General features: G+C 39.5%; 1 protein-coding gene across 1 annotated transcript; it reads right to left on the bottom strand.

Moving 5' to 3' along the window:
- Window positions 1-2,098: 2,098 nt before the first annotated feature.
- On the bottom strand, window positions 2,099-21,827 carry LOC100755241 (THO complex subunit 2-like). The gene is given in 8 exon segments (NM_001379121.1): window positions 2,099-4,198; window positions 5,339-5,512; window positions 8,520-8,698; window positions 12,269-12,502; window positions 12,938-13,094; window positions 14,948-14,988; window positions 15,103-15,141; window positions 16,539-21,827. A coding segment is annotated over 1 exon segment (4,806 nt). The 5' UTR covers window positions 21,675-21,827; the 3' UTR covers window positions 2,099-4,198; window positions 5,339-5,512; window positions 8,520-8,698; window positions 12,269-12,502; window positions 12,938-13,094; window positions 14,948-14,988; window positions 15,103-15,141; window positions 16,539-16,868.
- Window positions 21,828-23,550: the final 1,723 nt, after the last annotated feature.

Below are 23,550 nucleotides of genomic sequence, written 5' to 3'. Positions count from 1 at the left end.
GAGTGGGAAGGATCAGGTGTGTGTGTTGGGGGGATAAGGGATGGAGGGAGCGTGCAGGGAGGGATGGCTGAAATTGAGGCCATATGGAAGACAGTGGGGAAACCTAGTGCAGTGGAAACTTACTGGAACCTAGTGAGGGTTCCTAGTAATGGAGGATATGGAGTCTGAACTGGCCATCTCTTGTAGCCAGGCAAGGCATCCAGCAGCAAGTCTGTTGCATTCAAGTTGATGGCCTATGGGGTTTCCATGACATCCCCAAACAACCCAAGCTGATGCTAGGACTGAGGTTGCTCTCCACAAACTAACAGTGGGTCCCCATTTCTGAGGACAACATCCATGCAATCCACTGATGTAGAGAGGTTGAGTTGGTGCCTGCATGGAGCCTTCACCCCTATATTCTAGGGTTGGTTTTTTTTTTCCTGCTTGTTTTTTTGTTTGTTTTGTTTGTGTGTGTGTGTGTGTGTGTGTGTGTGTGTGTGTGTGTGTGTGTGTGTGCAGGGAGGTACTCTGCAGGTTACCAAGAGAGAAACATGGACACCAACCCAGCCACAAGACCCAAGACCTTCAACCTGGTCTGCCTGCAAGATGTGCTGGGGCAATGGAAGTGGCCAACCAATGTCTGATTTAACTTGAGGCCCACTCCACCAGAGGGAGCCCCATGCCTGACACAGGCTGGATCGCTAGGCACTGGAGTTTGGGGTAGGCACCTAGGATAGAACCAAACAGGACTGGTAAAAAATAAATAAATAAATGAATTACTGAAATGATTCCCAATGATATACTGCTATATTATAGATTGACGTCTTGTTCACTTGCCATCAGAGGCTTCCTCCAGCAGCAGATAGGAGGAATACAGAGACCCACAGACAGATACATGGAAAGAATCTAAATTGGAGGTCTTCTTAGGGTCCCTTCCCTTGGAGCTCCAGAAATCCCACAGAAGAGGGCCAGAAATATTGTAGCAGTCAGAGGGGAGGTAGGACACCAGGAGAACATGACCCACAGAATCAAGTAAGCAGGGCTAACATAGGCTCACAGGGACTAGAAGCAGCTGTGTTAAGTACCTATGACCCACCCTCACTCCCTCTGCTGTGCAAAGTGCAGCTCCAGTGTTCTCTACACCATACACACCAGAGGAGAGGCGAGGTGTGGCTTCATCTTCTGAACTTAGGGAGGAGAAAGTGGGATCTTCAGAAAAGGAGGATTCATGTAAACCATGTGAGTTGACAAGATCCAATGGCTAGTAAATATTGTCAGGATCAGAGCCTTATCACTGTGCTCTCACTATGCCTCTTCCAGCTTCTCCCTGTCTTTGGGTGGGTTCTATGCAGTGCAAGTGCACAGAACACCATCTACACTGTATTCTAAGAGGCTTAACCCTCAATACTACACCTGAAGGATAACGTGGCATTGTGCCCAAATCTCTTGTGCCACACACCTCAGTCTGTGTCAACCAATCTTCAAGTACTGCTCCTTTCTATTTTATTTTTTTGAGCCAGTTTCATGTGGCCAGGCTACCCCTAAACTCTTGGTCCTCCTGCCTCTGCCACCCAGGTGCTGGGACTGCATCATATGCCATCATGTCTAGCTACAGCCCTTTTCTTAATCACAAGTCACCAAGGGCTGCTGTTGACTGCATAAAATAGCTACCATTCTGCCCAGACTAGTTTTGCAACTCACTTCCTCAAACAGGGTTGTCTCAATTATGTGTTCTAATGTTTCCCAGCATAGCAAAAAAGGGACATGTAGTTCTAATGGCCTACAGTGTTAGCAGCTTGACAGCACACCCTCTGTACACCTTCCCTTTCCAGTCTTCCTCAAGCACACTATTATCCACTCTCCCAAAAGAACTACCTGCCCTTCAACTGTCTTAGGTTACAGCTCTAAGGGATCTGAAGGGTAAGATGTGGTGATATTCTGATACCGGCATGACAGCCCTGTGCACTTGCTAAGTGGTCACAAGCACTCTCTGTCAAAGGCTTGTTTCATTGTGTGTCCCCCACATACAGACATTTTCATAGTCTAGGCTATTACTAATATTTGCTTATAAAAGGAAAACTTACTCATTGCTTTTTGTAAGGAAACAGACACATTTTCTTTTTATGTATCTTGTCTTTATTCAAGTGAACAGTATCACACACTTCGGAAACACTTAATTGTGGAGATTTGAGCAATTCACTTCCTAATTACACTAACAGAGGGTAAGGTAGAGGAAAGGAATTAAACTTCATTATTTGATTCAAGAAGAAAAAACCCAAACAAACCAAAAAACAAATGGGACTCATGGGTAAAAGAAAAAGAATTCTGTACAATCTTGTAAGTATAATAAAACAAGGTAAATAATATGTATCATAAATACTCTCTGAGGACTGCAGTGGATATGTGGCGCATGGCCAGTATACATGGATACTGCATAACAGCTGCACTTCAAGTTGAAACTTGTTTTGATGTAACAACAGGGTATACATGATAAATATATAAACTCAATATGCCTGGAACACAAACTTTACCCCCTAGGAAGAAAGAACTTGTTCAGCATACCCTAAGAAGAAATGGAGATGAAATATATGAAAAACCTGCTAAAATCAGTATGTTTCATTCATTAACTGACTAGTCAGCTCCCGTTTTTTACTGGAGACATGACTGACATAGCCTAGTAATTAAGTGAACACAAGAATCTAAGACACAGCACTAAAAATGGGGTTTCTGTACTGGTTCTACAGCTGAGAGTATATCACCAGCCCTGAATTGTATCTTTCTTATCCCTTCAGACCACAAAGGATCATACTACATAGTATGTTTGGAAAATAAAAACCTCTTATTGAGAATAACTTTTTATACACAGTTAGTGAAAGCCTCCCTCTTCTAATGAAAAAACTACTAATACAAACTCTTCCTGATGCTTTCTGATAATAGATGGGACTTGCAGCAAAAAAGTATTTTAATTAAAGCAAACTTTATTTGTATTATAAATTCTATTCTGACATACTGGACCAAGAATATCTGAGACCGTGTCTCTGAAATACTATGAAATGACTTCTGCTTTATGATTCACAATGAATTTCAAAACAAAGTATCGTTCTTAAACATTTGCTTAACTGAACATTTTACTGCACACTCAAGTAACATTTAATAAGCTGGTTCTACTAAGTAGCTCTTAATATTGACTTCCAAATAAATTGAGACATGAGAAAGACAAGAAAATATTCACACTAAACAAACTGTTATAAGTCAAACTTAGTGTGAATTTAAGGAACCAAATAAGTCTCCTTTGTTGTAGTTAAAGACACTATTTGGAGACTTTCTGGGGCCATTTTATAGAGCTAAACAATACAAAAACCAAGAAATACAGCTAGTCCCACGGACATTAGCTATGAGAAAGTAAGCAAAATAAAAAAAAGAAAAGAAAAAAGAAAAAAAGAAAGTGCAGTACTAACATTTTAACTATTCATACAAACTCCAGTACAATGGGGACACGGCCACGCCATGGTTTATCAGTATGGTTTAAAGTTTACCAGTAGAGGGCGCCTGAAATGAACAACCACATAGCTGCAATAGCATGGAAAGAAATCCCTCCTTTCCTTCCACACACTGGCTAAAAATGGCAATGCTGAAGTGTACTCGGGAGTCCTTTACAGTTCCAAGCTTTAAAAAGCTACTTCATTGTCACCTGAAAAGAATTAGGCAGGGCAGCAATTGGGCGTACTTCTCAACATACCTTCCAGTTTTTTTTTTTTGTTTTTTTTTTTGTTTTTCTTGGTTCAATATTTCAAAGTCTAGATCTGTCAAGAGAGGAAAAGTCTTTTTTTTTTTCTTTTTTTTTTTTAAATCTTCTTTAATCCATGGGTAAAGTTTATGGAAAATAAAATCAAGTGCAGAAGATTAATAATTAGTTATAAAGACCAGCATCATATGATTATCAGGCATAAATAATGTACATGTTATGGCAAATCCACTCAGAACCACACAGTGGATTATCCCATGTGGATCCTGGCATCCCCATTTCTGCCTCCAACTTCTAGGTCCACTGTAGACTGGAAGGAGGTGAAGGATTTCTGGGGTAAGGCTGACTGCTGAGTCTCACTGTCATCTGAAGATGCTGACCTGATGGGGACACTGCATCACCAGTCCCAGCACTCCAACTGTTTGTGCACTGCACCAGCAATTCATCTGTTCCATGCGACCTCACTGTCACCACCTGTCGGCCATTATTAAAAATAGAAGAAAAACAAGAACATGTCACCAGCCAGACGATGCATACTCTGCTACATAGAAGTTGCCTTAGGAAATGTGAGACCAAATAATGTTCACAGTTAGAAAGACTGGAGAGAAACAGCAATTCATAACAATCCTTGTAGTCAATGGAGTCCCAGCATGACAATCAAAGTGTGGGGAACGAATAGCCATGCTTTTACATCACAGTTGGTCTACAGTCACAGAGGGACTGCTTTTCTAAGTAAAGGTTACAGAATGTGATTACTATGATGTTTCATAGAATTAAGGGTTTCTTTTCAGAGATTAAAAAAATTGTGACAATGAAAATGAAAACACCATTGTGGGCTATCTGTAAAAACATTTTAAAACAAATTTTCTTTTATTGAAAATAGATTTTCTACCTAAAATAATTTTGATTACTATTTCCTCTCCCCAAATCTCCTCCCATCTGAATCTACACCCTTTAGGATAGTAATAAAGAAAACAAAGTCAGGCAAATGGGAACGAAATAAATACAAGAAAAAGAGCCAAAGAAAAAGCACAAGAAACACCCACCCCCACACCTCCACACACACATCTGTATACACAGGAATCCTGTAAAAACATACAACTGGAAGCCCAAATATATTCACAAAGAACCTATAAGATAAAGATAAATAAGGTATCCACCAGAGAAGACTACTTGGACACAGATTCAAGCCAAAAGGAAGTCTTTATTAACTTGCTAGAGACTACACTGGGTATTCAGAACCAGAGTACAGTCCTGAGCCTTTCACAGGGTGAGCTTTTACACACAAAAAAACTACACCCTGAGTTGACACACCCCAATTAGCCAGAAGCCAAGAAACAGAGTATATCTAGGAATTTCCCCAGAACTATGGACTTTAATGGATTAAGTCTTTGCTCTCCTTCTTGTAGGTGCTGCTGCCTACATGCTAGGTTCTAAGGTCTAAACAGTATTTCCATCATGGCATCAGTTGTGCTAAGGTCTGAGGCCCTGTAACATTACTGCTGGAAATGGGTCCTGCCCTTACTATTCCTCGGTATTACCACAGAAAACTGTCACTAGCAAATATGGGCAGTTTTCAATACCATGGCCACAGCATCTAGCAGTCTTCCATACCGAAGGTGTCTTCAGTTTGGCTAGCTCCACAATCTCCAGCTTTACGATCCACACCTGGGACTGGGACACCATGCTGCAGTGGGATGCTCCATGCCTCTGTCCATGCTCTCACCAGGCTGCAGGAAACCACCACTCAGAGGACCACACTGAGGGTAGGGTTTGCTGCTACACGGTCTTTTGAAAAACAAACAGTTATGTTTTCTGTTTAACAGTATGATCAGAAACAGTATCTAAGTGGCTTCAGCATTTAGAGAAAAACTCATGGTCTGGTTCATGGTCTGGTGGGAGAGAACTAAGGGCTAAATCTCCACCAGTGCACATGCTATCTAAAGCCTTTAAATTTGTATTTACATCCCTACAATCAGACGCCGCATTAAAAAAAAAATTCCAAAGAAAACTTTTTATATGTGAAGTTTTTTTTGGCTACAAAGATATTCATTTGGAGTGCTAATTTTTAAAGAATGGTGACATTAAAAAAAAAAACACTACATAGGAAATTGCTTAAATATATTGTTTATCTACACAACAGGATTCTAAGGTGATACCAGAAATTATAAAGTAAGCAAATACTTAGGGAAACAGATTATGCTCTCAATGTATTTTAAGGAAACAAAGCATTATGAAATTATGTTCTCTCATCCCATTACTTTGTATAAAGATATTACACAAATGCCTTAAAAACATGAACTGAAGACTTCTTGAATACAGCATGAGATGTCTGTTGTCTTCCCATTGAAACAACAACTGTCCAAAGTTTTACTTTTTAAAAGAAATTGTATGTGTGTGCTGTGTAAATATGCCAGGTGTGACTGATTGCCTGTGTACATGTATGTGGTAGCCATAGGTCACAATGAAGTGTCTTCCTTTACTGCTGTCTGCCTTCTTCCCTGAGAAGATATCTCTCACTAACCCTGAGCTTATCTGGTTGGCCTGAGCGAGTCCTGGAATCTGCCCATTCCATCACACTGCCTGAACTGGGTTACAATGTGTGCACCATATGCCTAGCTTTTATTTTGTTGCTGGGCATCTGAACTCAGGTCCTCATGCCTGTTCATGCAGCCCTTAAAAGTATTTAAAAAAATAATTAATTTGTATTTTATGTACATTGGTGTTCTGCCTGCATGTGTGTCTGTGTGAAGGTGCAGGATCCCCTGGGACAGGAGTTACAGACAGTTGTGAGCTGCCAACTGGGTACAGAGAATTGAACCTAGGTCCTGTGGAAGAGCAGCCCATGCTCTTAACAATGCTGAGCCATCTTTCCACCCCCATGTAGTTTTTAGAACCCATTTTTGTAAAATTTTAGGAAAAAATATCAAAAACATAACAAATCAAATCAAAGCAAACCAAAGACGGGCAAACCCAGTTTAGCTCTTTCCCATCAAGTAAGACCTTAGCCTTCCTTCTAGGCCATCTCCATTCCTTTGTGTCAGCTGCCTTTCCCTAAAAACACTTTTTACCAGGGACCCACATTGGGCTAGGACTCAGGCAGGAGATGTTCACTATTCTAGTCTACAGAGTGAATTTCAGGACAGCTAGGGCTACACAGAGAAATCCTGTCTCGCAAAACAAAACAAAAAATTATTTTCTGAACTAAACATGATTTTTCCTACTTTCTTGATTTCTATTTGAAAGATGAATTACTATGCATGAGAGATAAAGAAGACAGTGATTTATAAATATGAACTTTAAATAAACTGAAGTGTAAAGGCCAAAAGAACAAAGGACAGAGGGGCAGAAAAATAATGGTGTCCTAAAACTCCATTAACTTCCTTAATGAACACAAAGTTCAGGTCCCAAAGATGATGTGTACTATACAGAAAACAAAACAAACTGTATTAAGTGTATTAAGCAACCAAGTAGTACTTCCTAAGGATAAAGTGGAAGGAAAGTATTGACATAGGAAAAAATCTTGCTGTTTGTATCAATCAACACCTTCCGGACTAATAGAATGTTTTCAGATTACATGTAAATTTCACCTGGTAGAAGCAACATATAAATTATTATTTAAGTGGTTCATGTAGCGATCAGGTCTATATTCTAGATAAAACAGTAAACAAATCTTCACAAAGTCTCCTTAGGTTTGTAGTTAAAAATTTCTTAAAAATGAAAATATTTCTGAAGGATGGCCAAAATTTTATGCATCTAAAGATTTGATATTCTCATATTCACTCAGGTGTTGCCAATGCCGGGTCTTAATGAAATCACTTTTATTCCCAACTTCTATCTAATACAGTGTTAATCAAGCAGTCTGTCCCCCTCCCACCAAGGTCCTATGAACCTAAAGCCATGTGATCTCCGTCTTCATTGCTAACTCTGTAAATGGCACAGAACATCTCATACCACTGCTGCTTTCCGTACATATAGAAACGCTGGAAAAAGACTAAGTATTCCTGTACCACTCTATCCTGAAATATTATAACTTCCTTTTTCTCATTAAATTATCTGAAATTGAAACTATGGAAATAATAGTCAACAGATACAAAAATATAAACTTATGGTCTTTGTTGTGACAGGATGAACCAGGACCAAATATTAAACTGAGCTTCCAAAGCTCACACCTGCAGTGCAGCAGGATGTCCCTGAGGGTAAAGTACTTGCTGCCAGTGTTGACAACTTGAGCTGTGGAACCAGAATCCACATAGTGCAAGGAGAGAACTGGCTCCTGCAAATTTGTTTTCTGACTTCCATATTAGTGTACATGCTTGTGTGCACATACCCCCAATAAATAAAATAATAAATAATAAAAATAAAAGTTCTCACCTGCACTGAACATTAAGATGTTGGCCATTTCAACAGTGCTGGCTTTATCTATTTCATTACATCTCACTACTGAGAGTTGCTTTCTGTGTGTGAGAGACAAGTTCCCATGTATTCAAGGCTGACCTTGAATCTGCTATGTAAAGGAGGGAGGTAATCTCAAACTTCTAAGTCTCCTGTCTCCACTTGTTAGTACTGATAGTACAGGCATGCTCCATCATGCCTGGTTCATGAGGACCGATTTCCTAAGCGTCAGCATTCCCCATTTTCTTAACTTCTTTGATGGGGTAATGTTTGTGAACCATGCCATTATTCTTATAAACAATCATTCACAACACAAGGTGGCCAAATGACAAACACAAATAGTCATTATAGAGAAGGCAAAAACAATTACATTTCTCAATATGATTTGATAAATACTTACATGTATTCTTGGAAGGCATGTAAGTCATCCAATTGAGTACCATAGATGAGCTATGCCAACTGAGAGTGTGCCAAGGAAACAGTGAAGAACATAATGGCAAAGCTAAGGAGGTCTTAGGCACATCATGACATGGTTATGAGAGCTGGCTCGTGGTCTTGTTAGAACATGAACTTGAAGAGCTTCAAAAAAGAGGGAAAATATTAGAAGATGAATGGACAATACAGTGTGGTCTAAACACACACTTGAATATAATTCCACAACAGACACAGATGTGAATTTAAAAACTTCATGGCAAGTGACATACACACATCACAAAGAGTCAAGTGTTGTATGGTTTTAGATGCAGCATTTAAATTTACTCAATTCGCAGGAGGCTGGCACAAGGAGAGGATGAGAAGCTGTGGCTATCATGTATGATTTCGTTAGGATTATGGGAAAGCATGGTGATGAAGTGGTGATGGTTGAACACCACGATGAAAAGTACTTAATGTCACTGAGTGGGTTAAAACACAGACACTGTAAGTTTTGTTATGCATATTTACCATAATAACAGAAGAGTTACAAGCTTGTTTCCCTTCCTCAACCCACCAGCATCTATCTTCTTGCTCAAACAGTATTTTTTGAGTGCCTACCTTGTGCAAGGAACTGTTGCCACAATTCTTGGTTCTCTGTGAAGTTCCTTCCCTCTGGCTCCTTTCCTGAGAAGGGCTGCCCCTTCTACATTTCCTGGTATAGTATCTATTTCTTTCCAAACTTCACATTTTCTTTTTCTACATCCCTTCCTTTTCCTCACTTGCTTCCTCCCATGAGGTGAAATTCACATTTCCTTGTTAGTCTAGGGCTCCAGGCCAGAGAACATACCAATGGCCTCTTACTGCATGTGTGTTAAACAAAATGTGTAGGGTTATAGTCAACAAGAATCCTAATAACAGAAGCTAATTCTTTCACAGTGACAGCAATGATCACAGCATACCTGATGTAAAATACGGAGCAGCTTTGTATTGCCACATTTGAGTGACTTGAAAAAAGTATTGAAGTGTGGATGATATGTTACCTTAATCCAGAAAGAAAAAAAATATAGTGATAGAAACTATATTGTATAAGTGCACTCCTAGTATGCCAGATGCTCAAAGATGGGTAAAAACTTCAATTTTCCTAAAAAAAAAAAAAAACCTCCATCTTCAATGTTACCATATAGTTACTACTGTAAGTAGAAAATAAAAACATGAAATTTATTGCAATATAAAACTAATAGGACTTATTTTTCTCTGCCAATGTATGAACTCCATGGTTGACCATGATACTTATCCAATGGGATTTATGAATGTTTGTCACTCATAGGAAAGTACTAAGCAGTCAGGTAAAGAAATCCCTGGATGTGTGCAAGGGTGTGTGCACACATGTATACATGTGTGCAAGTGTACCCACATTGACATCCATGGGAGGTGACTCTATAACAAAAATAAGTTCAAAAGGAAAAGTTTGCTGTTTCTGTCACCTTCTTTTAGATCAATTTCTACCTATTTCCTTTCTTTTTAAAGTTTAACTGTATTTTGTGTGTAAGAGTGTTTTGTCTGAACATGTCTGTGTGCAATAAGCATCACTGGCCAGAGGTTAGCAGAGGTATCAGATCCCCTAGAACTGGAGTTACAGATGGTTGTAAGGTGCCATGTGGTACTGGGAATTGAACCTGGGTCCTCTCGAAGAGCAGCAAGTGCTCTTAATCACTGAGTTATCACTCCAGCCACTTTTATTTGCTAAGTATCATCTTTATTTCTGATTTTTTTTAAAAACCTTGCTTTTCTTCATTTTCTGACCTTCACACATCTGTTCTTCCAGAATCCATGTAAGCTCTAACAGTGGCCATCAAGACAGGAACTGTGGTAAATGAGAATTCCTCTCTTCTGTCAAATCTTCCATTCTTTACTAGTTAACTTGTGGTGTTATTTTCAGCCATTACCTTGTGACAGCCTTAGCATGAATTCAAAAAAGAAGAAAGTGACCTATGCACCCCGAGACACCTCTTTAGGGAACATTGTGGCTTAGAATTTGCCAACCACATCCAGAAACCGAGAAACTGTGAAGTCATGGAGGAACTGCCTTGATTATGCTCATCCTTAAAATCTTGGAAGTCAGAGACACACTCAAGACATTCTATTGACTTTTAATTGTCACTTACCTGCATATCATTCTCCTGATTTTCACAGGAATCATTAGAAAAAAACTTGACAGTAATTGCAATGCACTTTTGATTCACCTTAATAGTTCTGACTGGCCATTAAAGCAGAACTGAGTTTAATGTGAAAAATTATGACAAAGCATACATAATTATAAGACTATATTGAGTGTTAATATATGTGTAGGTAATTCATATGAATGATGCTTGAGTGCTGCAACATGATACCCAGTATGAACTGTTAATATTCCTTGCTTTCCTTGACATTCTGGTCTCTTGTAGAAGCACTGTTTGTCTAAGGTATATAGTTTATTGTGTTTACTGTCCATCATCCACCTTAAAGCAAGCTGTGTAGGCAAGGGACTATTTCCCACTGATATGTCCTGTACCAATACTTTATGTCTGAGAAATACAGGATAAAATGCATTAGCAAACAAGAGTTCCCAGAGAAGCTAGTGAAGTTTGTTTCCTCATTGTTTCCCAGAGTAGTCAGGGCAGCATTATCAAAGTTTATGAAAGAACTTTGTGTCTTGGAGATTCTTAAGAATAAGCAAGCAATTGGGGACCCATCAAGCCCTTCTATTCTCTGTGTTGTGAAAGTGTGGCTGCCAATTGTGAATAGAAAAAAAAGAGGGGAAGGAGACATGGAAAAAGTGGAGAAACAGTGGTGAATGTACTGATTACACCAGTAATGGCTAAAGGTGGTTGCTGGGAGGAAAGTGCTTTTTCTAGAACGGGGATGAACCTAGATGGGAATTAAGGTTCTTTTGAACATCTGTATGTTCATGTGTGTGGGTGCATGCAGAAGCTACATGGATGTCATTCCTCAGGAGCTATCCATCTTACTGAGACAGGGTCTCAGTAGAACCCGAGGCTGGCTAAGTAGGCTAAGGAGGCTGGCCAGACGTCCTGCTGTGTCTATCCCCCCCCCCAAAAAAAACCCACACTCTCTCCAGTGCTAGGATTAAAAGTGTGTGCTACCATTCCTGGCTGCTTATGTGGGTTTGGGGGCTTAAACCTGGGTCAACATGCTTCCTCAGTATACACTTTACAGGCTGAACTACCTATCGAACCACTCCTCTATTTAAAATTTTTTTATTTTGTTTTGTTTGTTTGACTGCAACAGTGTCTCATGTAGACTGGGCTGGCCTTCACTATGCTGAAGTCTGAGGATTACATTGTACTTCTCAACTCCTGACTTTACTTACCAATGACAGTATTATAGGCAGAGACCACCACGACCCGTTGAAGTAGTCCTGAGGATCAGGCCAGGTTTTGTGCCTCGTTTATGCATGCTTTGTGCATGCTAGGCAAACATTCTAACAACTGAGTTACATCTCCAGCAACCTGGACCCAAAGTCCTCTATAAAACAAGTATTCTTCTATCCACTTGCCAAATACTCTTATCCCATCAATCCTGCAACTTCAACTCTCACTTTGTTGTCAGTCTGGATGCTTAATATCTTTTGTCTATGCAGTGGCAGGAAAGGTGTTTTTCCCTAGACCATATTCAGAACAGACATGTCTAGACAACTAGCTAGAAATAGGAAGGCTGTAAGCCTGCAATACATACCTGCCCACACAGAACAGGTTGATGTTGGTGTTGTACAGTGAAAAGTCACTAAAAGTTGACTAGGTTCTTTTTGATACAGCCAGATGTTTTTCTGAAGCCAACAATGTGGGCGGCTGTTTCCTCCCTGGTTCTTGACAAATCCAGGTAAGAGTCTGTTCCACTGCAGCTACTCTCCAGTGGTGACTCTTGCTCTCTTCTTCTACTCTCTACAAGATTTCACTTGTGTACATCCAACTAATTTAAAAGGACGAACAAACAAACAAAAACCCAAAAAGCAAAAATAGGCAATAGAAACAGGTAACACCATCAGAACACTTGTGTCTTGTGTCAATTATAGACACCATTTCCTGGTAAAATAAGTTTTTTAATATTAATTTTTTTCACTCTGGGTAAATACATATGACATGGTGATTCTTATTGATTCTTCAGAGTTACTGGCCTTCAAAAATGAAGGTCCTATGGTTTAGTAATGTCAATTTAGTCCCTAAAAGTATGAGGATCCCACACCAGGGATATCTGTCCACAGAGCCTGTGTCATCAAATCCCAGTTTCCATGGCTACTTTCCCTGGTCTAGATGACACAATGCTTCCAAGGAAAATTAGAGAGAACAGGGAAAAGTACCCCGTTTTCTGCCTTTGTGTTTCCATATGAACTATAGTGGTACTTACCTTAGAGGCATTCTATGAGGAAAAGGAGATCATCTATCTTTGAACAGGGTCTGGCACACAGTAGGAGCTGTACAAATTTCTCTTATCAATGATGTGAGATGAAGTAGCACACTGGAAAAGCCACGCAGACAGAGGTTGTGCTTCTGTTCTCTAGGAACTAGGAAAAGGTGTGTCAGAGGACTCAACACCATGTTAACATAGAAGAAACAGCTTTTGAGAACATTTACTACCTTTTCTCTAAAACTGACTTTTACTACATTTCTGTCTAAGCAATGCTAAATAGAGTACATACTGGGTAGTTGACATAATCTGGTCAACAAAAAAATGACTATTATAATGTAATTCAGACATAGTTTCCATAAAATGATGTAGATAACCTTACAGAAATCAGGACACAAGGTTAAAAAAGAGGACTTTGGCCACGATTGCTCAGGGCAGATATAGTAAGTGGTACCAGAAGGCCCACATTGAAACAGCCTGAGTGGTCTAAATTTCTTTAGATTGTCTTCAGTAATTCTAAGAACAAGTACCTTTATCTAATGCACAAGGTATTTAAAGTGTGGTATCCAAATGGACAAGCCCCCTGCAGATACGCCCATGTACAAATATAAACAGTATCGTTAACATAAACTAGAGCAGCATAGATTTTATACCAGACCAAAAAAAAAAAAAAAGTCCTCACCAGCTCACACTTGAAGTGACTTTAATAGAAACATGTTATAGAGAGAAGGTGGCAGATGAGAGCTACCCAGTGCAGTCCTAGGGAATGGACAATCAGGGTTGGAATCTCTGCAAGCGGACACAGAAGACAATGACATGACATATGAAGCTACCAAAGTATAGCTGAGGCTTCAGCTGAGGTCCCAGAACTTGGACATGCCAGGAATGTGGAACATATGTTAAGAAAAGCTGTGGACAATGAGCATAGTCCACAAGGAAGGGCGCATGGGCTTTAAAGGACAATACTATGAAGAAGGAATGCTGTGACCTCCTCCAAGGGTCTACAATCTCACTACCAGTTTGCACCATACTCCGGACAGGGAGCTACAGTATTTAATGTCTGTCCTCCTGAGTTCTGGTCTTGCTCTGGTCCAGTTGTTTTTGTTATTCTTCTACTATTCTCTTTTATAACGGGATTATTTACTCTGTGCCATTATATCATGGAAGAATGCAACACATTTTTGAGTTCTACAGAGGTAAACCTTTGCTTTGAGTTTGAGGCTTTGGATTTTTGAACAATACATGAACCAGCACACTTGATAACAATGTATTTTGCATTATGAGATGCACAAGAGTGTTTTGAGGGCCAGAGGTGGAATGCTACCATTGGCTTATCAAAGGACTCATATACTTGGTCGCACATTTTATGCAGCGTTCAGAAGAACTTTGGGAATGTTATTTGATCATGTGGTCTCCTTGCCTTTATCAACAGATTATTCTGAGAAAGCAGGCTTCAAGCCAAAATTATTCAGACGAGATTAAGGTTAGTCAACAGAAATAAAGGTACCAACCCTTTCAAGAAGATTTGGTGGTCCTATGCTAGGTTCTTTAATAACTAGGGAAAGGACAGAGTGGAATTTACAACTGCACATTTTGAAAGATCTGCCAGGTACTCGTTTGGGAACTGGGGATATATTCCATCATCTTAGGCAAAAACACACTAAATGAATACAGAACAATCTGTCATTTTTATGACTTACATCATAGGAAAGTCTCAATCAATATTTGCTAAATCATTAAATGGAGCGAATAATAAAGTAGAATAAAGGAGAATGGCTACCACAAACACAAAATTCCTTTCCCTCATTCCTTAGCTATGTGGCAATATATAGTCAAACATCCTGCATCTAATTTGCATGACTCATGATCATATTGATGCTTACCTTGTAAGTTTGTTATGGAGGAAATGAATCTCTGAAAGACCTAACTAGTTGCAAGGCACCTACAAGATTTTCTATAACTGGTACTAAATCACTCTATGAAGGTAGAACAGTAACTTCAACAACTCACCATAGCCTACTTCTTATATACTAGTAAATGCACAGCAGGCCCTAAAAAAAATAGAAATGATACCTAAATTATTCTTAATCTTGTACACTGAATTTGCAACACCAAATGAACAATATTCAGGGGAAATGAGTGTTTTCAAAGTCATTTTCCAATACCTCTAAAAGTCTTCCATTGAAGAAAAGAGGGTTTTTCCCCTACAAAGATATAATTTTAAGTGATATTAAAATACAATAATATTTGATATATTACAAAAATTATTGTAAAACATGTTGAGTCAATTATACACTATATTTCTTACATAACTATATATAAACACTTCCTTTGCTTTACATGTTGTTTTTCTCAAATGAATGGTGACATAAATTCAAAGCATGATTATAACACATGGTATACAATTTCTATTTGTCTAATGTTCTCATACAAATTTCAACTTAATATTTAAGGTATTAATTTTTATTGATGAAAATACTACATTCACATATTTCTTAAGACCACAGCTAAAAGACCCTTAGAAAAACACCACACTTACATGAAATACTGATAATTTACGTACCATTTCTTTTCCGTTTTCTTGGTTTTTCTGAGACAGGGTTTCTCTGCATAACATTTCTGTTGTCCTGGAACTCATAGAGATCCATCTGCCTCTGTCTCCCAGTGCTGGGATTTCTGGCTTAATGTATATACTGTTTCTACACAGCATTCATACTATGCATAATCTTCGTGTCATCCACTGTAACTGTGGATACACTAGTGTTTAAGTTACAATTTTTAATACTTAAAACATAAAAATTACTATTCTTGCTGATCAGTGAATGTATAAACAAACATAAAACCATAAGGAATGGATTATTAATACACATTAAACAAACTTACATATAAGAGAACCCATACACAAAAGCCACAGTATCTCAGGATTCCATTTATGTTATGCCCCAAATCAGCAAACCCACGGGCAGAAAGTATGTCAGCAGTTCCCAGGGGCTGAGGAAGAATAACTTAAAAGTGGTCACTGATACACTGGGGCTTCTGCTGCAGATGAGAGAAATCTTCTGAGACTAGACAGTCTTGATGATTTCACATGTGATGAATTTGCTAAAGGTCACCAAACTGTGTACACTAAAAGGGGGAATAAAGCTCAACTTTAAGTTAAAAAAGTAATGTTCCAGTAAAGATCACAGTATCCATGACTGAGTAGGAATGTAAGAAGTAAGTTCTTTAAGACAAAGATGTCACATTAGGAGAAATTAAAACATTTTAGTTTTATTTATTTAGGGTGTGTGTAGGTCAGAGAACAGGCTGTGTGAACCAGAGTTCTCTCTCTCTATCATGGAGGCACCAGGGATCCAAATCAGTCTTTAGGCTTGGGGGCAAGTACCTTAACCCACTGAGTGATGTCGCAGGCTTAGTAAGGGAAACTGTGATGACATATTTAAGAACACATTGAAGGAAAACACTGCTGTTCTGGTTTACACACAAACTCAAATTACAATTTTTACAAGAAGCTAAAATTATCAGGTAACAATGTTTTCACTTATATTTTACACACAAATGCAGCCTTCCCTACACCAAGGCATTCAGCCTAGGAACTAACCTTTCTAAGGGTGATCCAAGACTCAGCTGGTGAAAATTTCATAGATGCTGTTTCTGGGTGGTGTTATTTCAAGAAAAAAATGTACGCACAGGGATCTTGCTGCAAGAAACTGCCCGGAGGTGAAAATAATGTTCTGAAAACCAGTGACTTTGCAATGTCTCAAGAGGATGGTGATGCATATTCATCTTCTGACGTAAGCAGATTCTCGTTAAGATGGACAGCACCAGAAGCTCATAATTAAGTTTTGAGAGTGACACAGAGCTCTGTGCATCTTTGGCCGGGAAACCTTCAGCTTGGGGGCCTGCCCACACTCTTGGCTCAAAGTCTTCATTATCTGTGCTTATCTGAGGACTTATGATGCTTCTTCTCTTCCTTATCTCCAGAACTGTCCCATTTCTCTTTCTTTTCTATCTTTTCTTTATCATGTCCAGACTCCTTTTTCCCACTGGATATTTTATCCATCTTTTCAGGTTTAAATGAATCACCTTTTTCTTTGCCTGAGGATTTTGACTTATTTTTTTCCTTGTCTTTCTCATTTGGATAAGGAGACTCGCAGGGGCTTTCACTTTTGTGCTTTGAAATCCCCAATATTCCATTTTCATCTTTCCGCCTTTTGACTAAGTCTAAGGGCACTTCCCGGTCATTGTTTGAATAATCCCTTTTCCGCTCTTTCCGGTCCTTTTCGTCTTTTTTCTCTCTTTCTCTGGATCTTTCCCTTGCTTTGTCCAAATCTTTCTTGTCCATTTCTCTCTCCTTACTCTTGCACAATGGTGGTGGGACATGGTTGATGTAGAGCTTTGCTGAAGACTCCTTGAGTTTGACCAGACTGTCCTTTATTGTGGAAGAATGTGATGGAGAAGGGTGGGAATCAACCTTGCGACGTTTTTCTCGTTCAGGCTCTAAATTATCTGTTCGGGAAACAGGTGATTTCAAGGCCCCAGAAACTGGTGCTTTTTCTCCTCCTTTAACATTTTCTTTTGATTTTATTTCCTTTACTAAGTCTCTTTCTTTTGATGGCTCTTTCTCTTTTTCTCTTTCTTGGGAGGATTTTGATTCTATGTTGGGGACGATGATCCTGAATTTCTCATCTTTAGCTTTCTCCTCCTTCTTTAATTTTTCCTTATCTTTGTCAGATTTAGGCATTCTTTCCTTGGTCTCTCTTATCTTTTCATCTTTATTTGGCAGCTCTTCCTTGGGTTTTTCTTTATTGTCTTTACCAAGTACCCTAGTCTCTGGAGTAACACCTGGGGTCTTTTCTTTTTTCTCTTTTTCTTTCTCTTTCCCCTTCTCTTTGTCGTTTTCCTTCACAGCTTTGGTGTTGGAGGCACTATTTCCATTGTTTGAATTCCCTTTTGGTGTGGTGCTAGAAACTTTATTAAGAGCTTTCACACCACACTGAGTCCTTTCCCGGGACTTGTCAGTCTCCTCGGTACTGCTCTCATCTGACTTAGATGTACTTCCTATGGACAACGGCAACCCACTACAAGGCCCATTTTGTATACTTGCAGCAGCATTTCTCGGAGGAGGATCTTTGTGATGAAATTCATTTTCAGGAATCATGTGTGACTTTCTACTTTTCAGCTGTCCAGAGTAAACCATGGCTAGTGCATACAGATCTGGCTTCTTTTCTTTCTCTTCTTGGCAGATTTTATGCACTCTTCTTTCCAAAGCTTGACCCAGATTTAAAACTTTGGGGTACCATGGCAGTATTTTTGTTAGCACAATCAAGATATTCCTGATATGAGTGTATTCACCAGTTTCAAGGCAATGTACTGATGCCTTGGTTAGTTTATAATGCCATTTATGTACAACATGTCGAAAATTCTCATAATCTAACTGATCAGCTTTATTTCCACCATCAAATCCAGTTGCTCGTAGGATAGTAAGAAAACCTGGATAGTTTCCACATTCCTTCTCATAAGTGGATCTGTCGCTATGCCACCTAGTCACAGTCTCTAACATGCAGCAAAGAAATCTCCCATATCGACTAGCTTCATTTTCAGTAAAGCTGGCAACCATGTAAATTATGTCAGAGAAAACTCGGTCATAGCAGAGAAGTGTGGAGAAATTTGGAGTCTTCTGCTGATGAACCAACTCAACAAAATGAGCACAGTAAACAGAATCAATTGCTGAAAAAATACATCGAGGAAATATACACAACTGGAGAAACTTTGTGATGGTCTCATTTTTAGTAGATTTTGCTAAGAGCCAGTTGTCCTTTTCCAGTTTCAGTCTCTGCAGAACTCGCTGTACATGCTCCATCTGTTTCTTTTCTTCTTCAAGAAGCTTGTCCTGAAGGGCAGTACAGCGTTCTTTCTCTTTTTTCTTTTTATTCAGAGGCATTTCTTGATTGTCATCAATTGCTTTCATCTGGATCTTAAGTTTATTGACCTCTCGTTCATAGCTGGTATGTGGAACTGCAAGGTCATACATTGTCAGAGACCAGAATGTGGTATAGAACTGAGGACTGATATCTTCCCAGACTTTGGAAATGTGCAAGGAGATCACTGCTTCATGGACAGGAGCCATCACCATCTCACATGCTGTAATGTACTTATGAACTTTATGCTGCTGCTTACTACCCTTTTCTGATTTCTTAAGTTCATCGTACTTTGATGAAATATGGTGTGCATACATTGGCCGAGACAGAAAAAAGGCTGCATCATGGGGCGTATGAAATTCATTACACAGCACATCAATCGAAGGCACTCTCTTTATGTAATCATCTGTGCTTAAATTTGATGCTAAAAACCCACCAAACTGTACCAAAGTATCATGACACTGGTCATACAACTTTCCTACAAGTTTCAAATGTTTCTCTCCACCTTCCTGAAAGATCACCCCATTCCTCTGCTGAGCCATAAGCAGACAAAGAGGAAGGGCAAGATCATGGTCCAGTAGTGCATCCTTCAATCTCTGAGAGGATTTTTTAGTGTTTCTTATCTGGCCAAAATACCCACCCTCAGCTTTCAGTTGCTCCCCACCAGTCATAGCCTCTAGCTGCTCCGTTGTCATTTCCTCTGTAACTTCTATTCCTGCCATTTTTTGTACCACTTCTTTCAATATAAGCAGGTCAAAACTTTTGCCCGCCTTTAATTGATTGGCTACATACTGAAGAAGACCAGCAAGGTCAATGGGGTATTTACGAAAAACTGCACCACAGAAACTAGCCAGACTCTGAAGCCAGCTTGAGATGGTTGTGTCATCATGTTTCATTCTTTCTTTTTCTGGATTAGCTAAAGCTTCAATGATACAATAGGCCAAAACATCATAATTCAACGCAGTGAGATATTTCAATGAGTCTACCACAGGTGTTATTAAGTTATCGTACTTCTGTATTTGTGACAAGACGTAATCAAACAAAATGGTTGGATTGCTGTGGCTCAGTTTTCCAATCTGCCTCCCTGAAGGCTTCACATTTTCCTTGGTTAGACGCTTCATAATGTACTTGGCTCTGTCTACTGTATGGGCTTTAACTTTTACTAAAAGTGGGTGGCTGTGGTAAGTCTCATTCTTCCACTGGCCATATAAGCGGTATCTATGCTGATAAGGAAATGTTTTAAACATTCCCCATAGTTCCTCTGACATACATGCATTGCAATCCATCAAAGAAAGAGACGGAAGGAGTACCTGGTCAGTAATGCTAAGCAAACAACTAAAGATAACTTCCATCTTCTCTTTATTTTCTTGTTTCCCATCAGACTGAAATTCCTTCATAAATGACTTGCCTATGCGCACAACCTTTGCAAATAAGATGGGATCATGAGAAAGGTAAGGACCAAGATAACAGAACATACTGAATACATCTCTCCTTAAGTCTTCAAAGCTCTCCACTGGCTTCGGCGACTTCTTGTTTTGTAGAGCATTGACAGGTGAGCCTTTAGCACCTTTCGGAACACCAACTCTTCGGTAAAGAGGCTCAATAGTTATATGTATAAGATTGCATATAGCAAGGGCTATTACTTTATGTGATGCTGCATAGTACGGAGGCATCCGATCCATAATACTCTGTGCATGCTGCCAATCACCAATAACTAACAAGGCTTCCAACAAACCAAGTTTTTGATTGTCAGGTACCTTCTCTACTTTGTCATCTTTTTTCTTTTCTTTCTCTCGTTCATCACTTTTGTCAGAAGGCAATACAACCATTGTAAGTTTCCTAACAATGTGTTTAGCTTCCACAATTTCTCGTTTGTATTCATTCACAATACAAGTATCAGCTGGAAGAAGGTGTACATAAAGACCATCCAAATCAATAAGGTTAAACTGTAGAAGTACTGCTGCAACTGTGTACAAGGATGATGGAGTCTCACCATTTGGTTCCTGGTAAAACTTGAATTTGAAACCAAGAATATGACACAGTGTTTGTGGTTCACACATACCCATGTAAGCTTCTAATAAAGATATAAAGAAATCATGGTGTTCTGGCCTGCACTCAAACACTTCTAAGATGATATCCAAAACTCGATTGGGATCCAGATTGAAGCATCCTATTAAAGATTTGAGAATTTCTAAGATTAAATCACTAGTAATATTTCCAGATAAATCTTGCCCCAATTCAACAATCAGCTTGGCATAACCTTCATTTTCTTCTCTTAACAAATTGAACTTCTGCTGTTTATAAAAGAGTTTCGTCTTGATTTTGACTGACTTTTGATTGAACTGCTGTGATTGTTTTATAAGGCCTAATGACTCCAATGTTTCCGGATCCAAGCGTTCCTTTAGAACTGTGTCTGAAACTAAATACAAACATGCTAATACCAATTGTGTAAAATGATCTCTCTTGCTTTTTTCTTCTAAACAGTTCGTCTCAATATCTAGTATGCAGAATATATCGGCAAGAATAAGTGGAATATCTTCTCGAAATTCACTGATGTCACTAAGAACATTTGATGCCTGTTCAGGCTTTAAAGTTCCTCTAATGACATGGTATGACAACTCATAGAGAGCTTGTTGGAAATCTCTACAAGCCAAAGTGTCGCGGTTTTTACTTTCACTGAGAATCCGGCATAAACGCAAAAACTCGCCTCTCCCGGATTTCTCCCAGTTCTTGATCCACTCGGCGGGAACCACCACAGCGCCCGAGGCCATTGCCATCTTTTCTTCCCTAGTAACAGAGCCCCGGATGTGCAGCATGCACTTGCGCAGTAGCACCGGTGCTTGCTGGAGGTCAAAGGAGAGCCCCGCCCACAGCGAGTGCTGGGAGCTAAGCGTTCTGGAGAAAAGGATTTTAGTCGAGTTTTTTTTCTGCTTCAGGAACCGGAGCTGGGAGGGCTGGTTACGCAGTGCCACAGTCTGCTGTCTGGGTGTCTTTGTGCCTGCTGGCACTCACACTGCAGGTCACTGCAACAAAGAAAAAAGCAAAACAGGATTGCAAAGGTGTGGCTCACACGTTCCCTAAGCCACATGCCTCGATCCCAGAGCTGTTATTAGTGAAGGACCGAGTATGCACCCAGGTCTTCTCTCAGACTTTGTTTCCCCATTCTTTTTCTAGGTATTACGATCTCATTAACTTACTCATATCGGCTTATATGAAACAGTGACTCCAACAGGCTAGTCAGCAGACCCTGAAGCTGCCTTCAGAACCCCATACAAAGCCTTGACATATCCTCATGCTGAACCCAGCTGTGCTTGACCTGCTTTCTCTCCCGACAGATAAAAAAGGATCCTTTCGGTTCCCCTAGGTGGATTCTCCAATCCTCTTTGATGAATACCAGGATCCTTTCATTTCTGTGGGTGAGGGGAGGTTGAAGTTGAGTTTCCCCCCTTCTACAGTTCATTCCACTATGTTTCTAGTGTTGCCATTCTCTGCTGCTACACCACGCCACTCTCTCTGCTACCGCCAAACCTGGAGGTGGTAATTCCCCCAGTGCCGCTCCTTCCCTGCTGGTTCCCTGAACTCAACCACATCTCTACATAGAGTATCTTCTTTCAGCTTGCTCTAATTACCACTCTGGTTCATCATCTTTTTCCTTCTGGCGGCTGACTAACACTATTTGCCTCCCATCTGCTAATCAAATCCTGGGTGGAAACCTCTAACCTAACTCACAAAAACTCTCAGTTCACACTGAGTGAGCCAAGGAGGGGGCAGGAAGATAATATGAAGACGCAGGTTTGGCACATGGTCACATACTTAAGTCTTGTATGAACCTATGTGAACTTCAGTTTGCTCTTCGGTAAGAGAACAATTATCTACTCCATAGGATTTTGGTACTGGAATAAAAAGAATTACAATTTATCCAGTACAGTCACTGTTCCCACTTTTGAGACAGGAACCATACACAAAGATAACTAGAGCTAATCTGTCCCTCCACAACAGCTCATAGTAGCCCCAGGTATCTGCCCACCCAGCTCCCAAAGAAGAATGGACACTGGCAATGCATCCTTTGCAGAAACCCTTTGTAGATGGAGAACAGCAGTTCTCAACCTGTGGATCACACAGCAGATAACCTATCAGATAAGCATTATCATATGTTTACATTATGATTCATAACAGTAACAAAATACAGTTATGAAGTAGCAATGAAATAATTGTATGGCTGAGGGTCACCACAACATGAGGAATTGTAATAGAAGGTCACAACATTAGAAAGGTTGAGAACCACTGCTCTAGAGTCAATAGAAAGGTGAAGAGGACTTGAAGGAGTAAGATCCCACGAAACCTCAATGACAACTAATTGATTAAGACTACTTTCAATTAATGTGAAATTATAATGGATGAAGTATTACAAATCAAACTAGGGTTTCCTGTGAATTTATTGCTAAAAAATGGTTTTTAAAATAAAGTTTTTTTCTAAAAAAAAAAAAAAAAACTAAATTTCATAGGTATGAGCAAATACACAAGTGTAAGCATTTTAGGCAGTAATTTTAAAATGTTTTATTTTATATTATATGCTTTAGACTGGCATCTGTTGCTGAAATTATGAGGGTCTACAGGACGTTCACAGCTGTCAGAGGGAAGGACAGATGTGCTTGGTATGCAACACTCTCTGCTGCACAGCCAGAGAAGCCT

Source organism: Cricetulus griseus (genome assembly GCF_003668045.3).
Source record: "Cricetulus griseus strain 17A/GY chromosome 1 unlocalized genomic scaffold, alternate assembly CriGri-PICRH-1.0 chr1_1, whole genome shotgun sequence".
Classification (NCBI taxonomy): domain Eukaryota; kingdom Metazoa; phylum Chordata; class Mammalia; order Rodentia; family Cricetidae; genus Cricetulus; species Cricetulus griseus.
The sequence above is the reverse complement of the archived record's forward strand: the minus strand, read 5'-3'. Positions and strand labels throughout refer to the sequence as shown.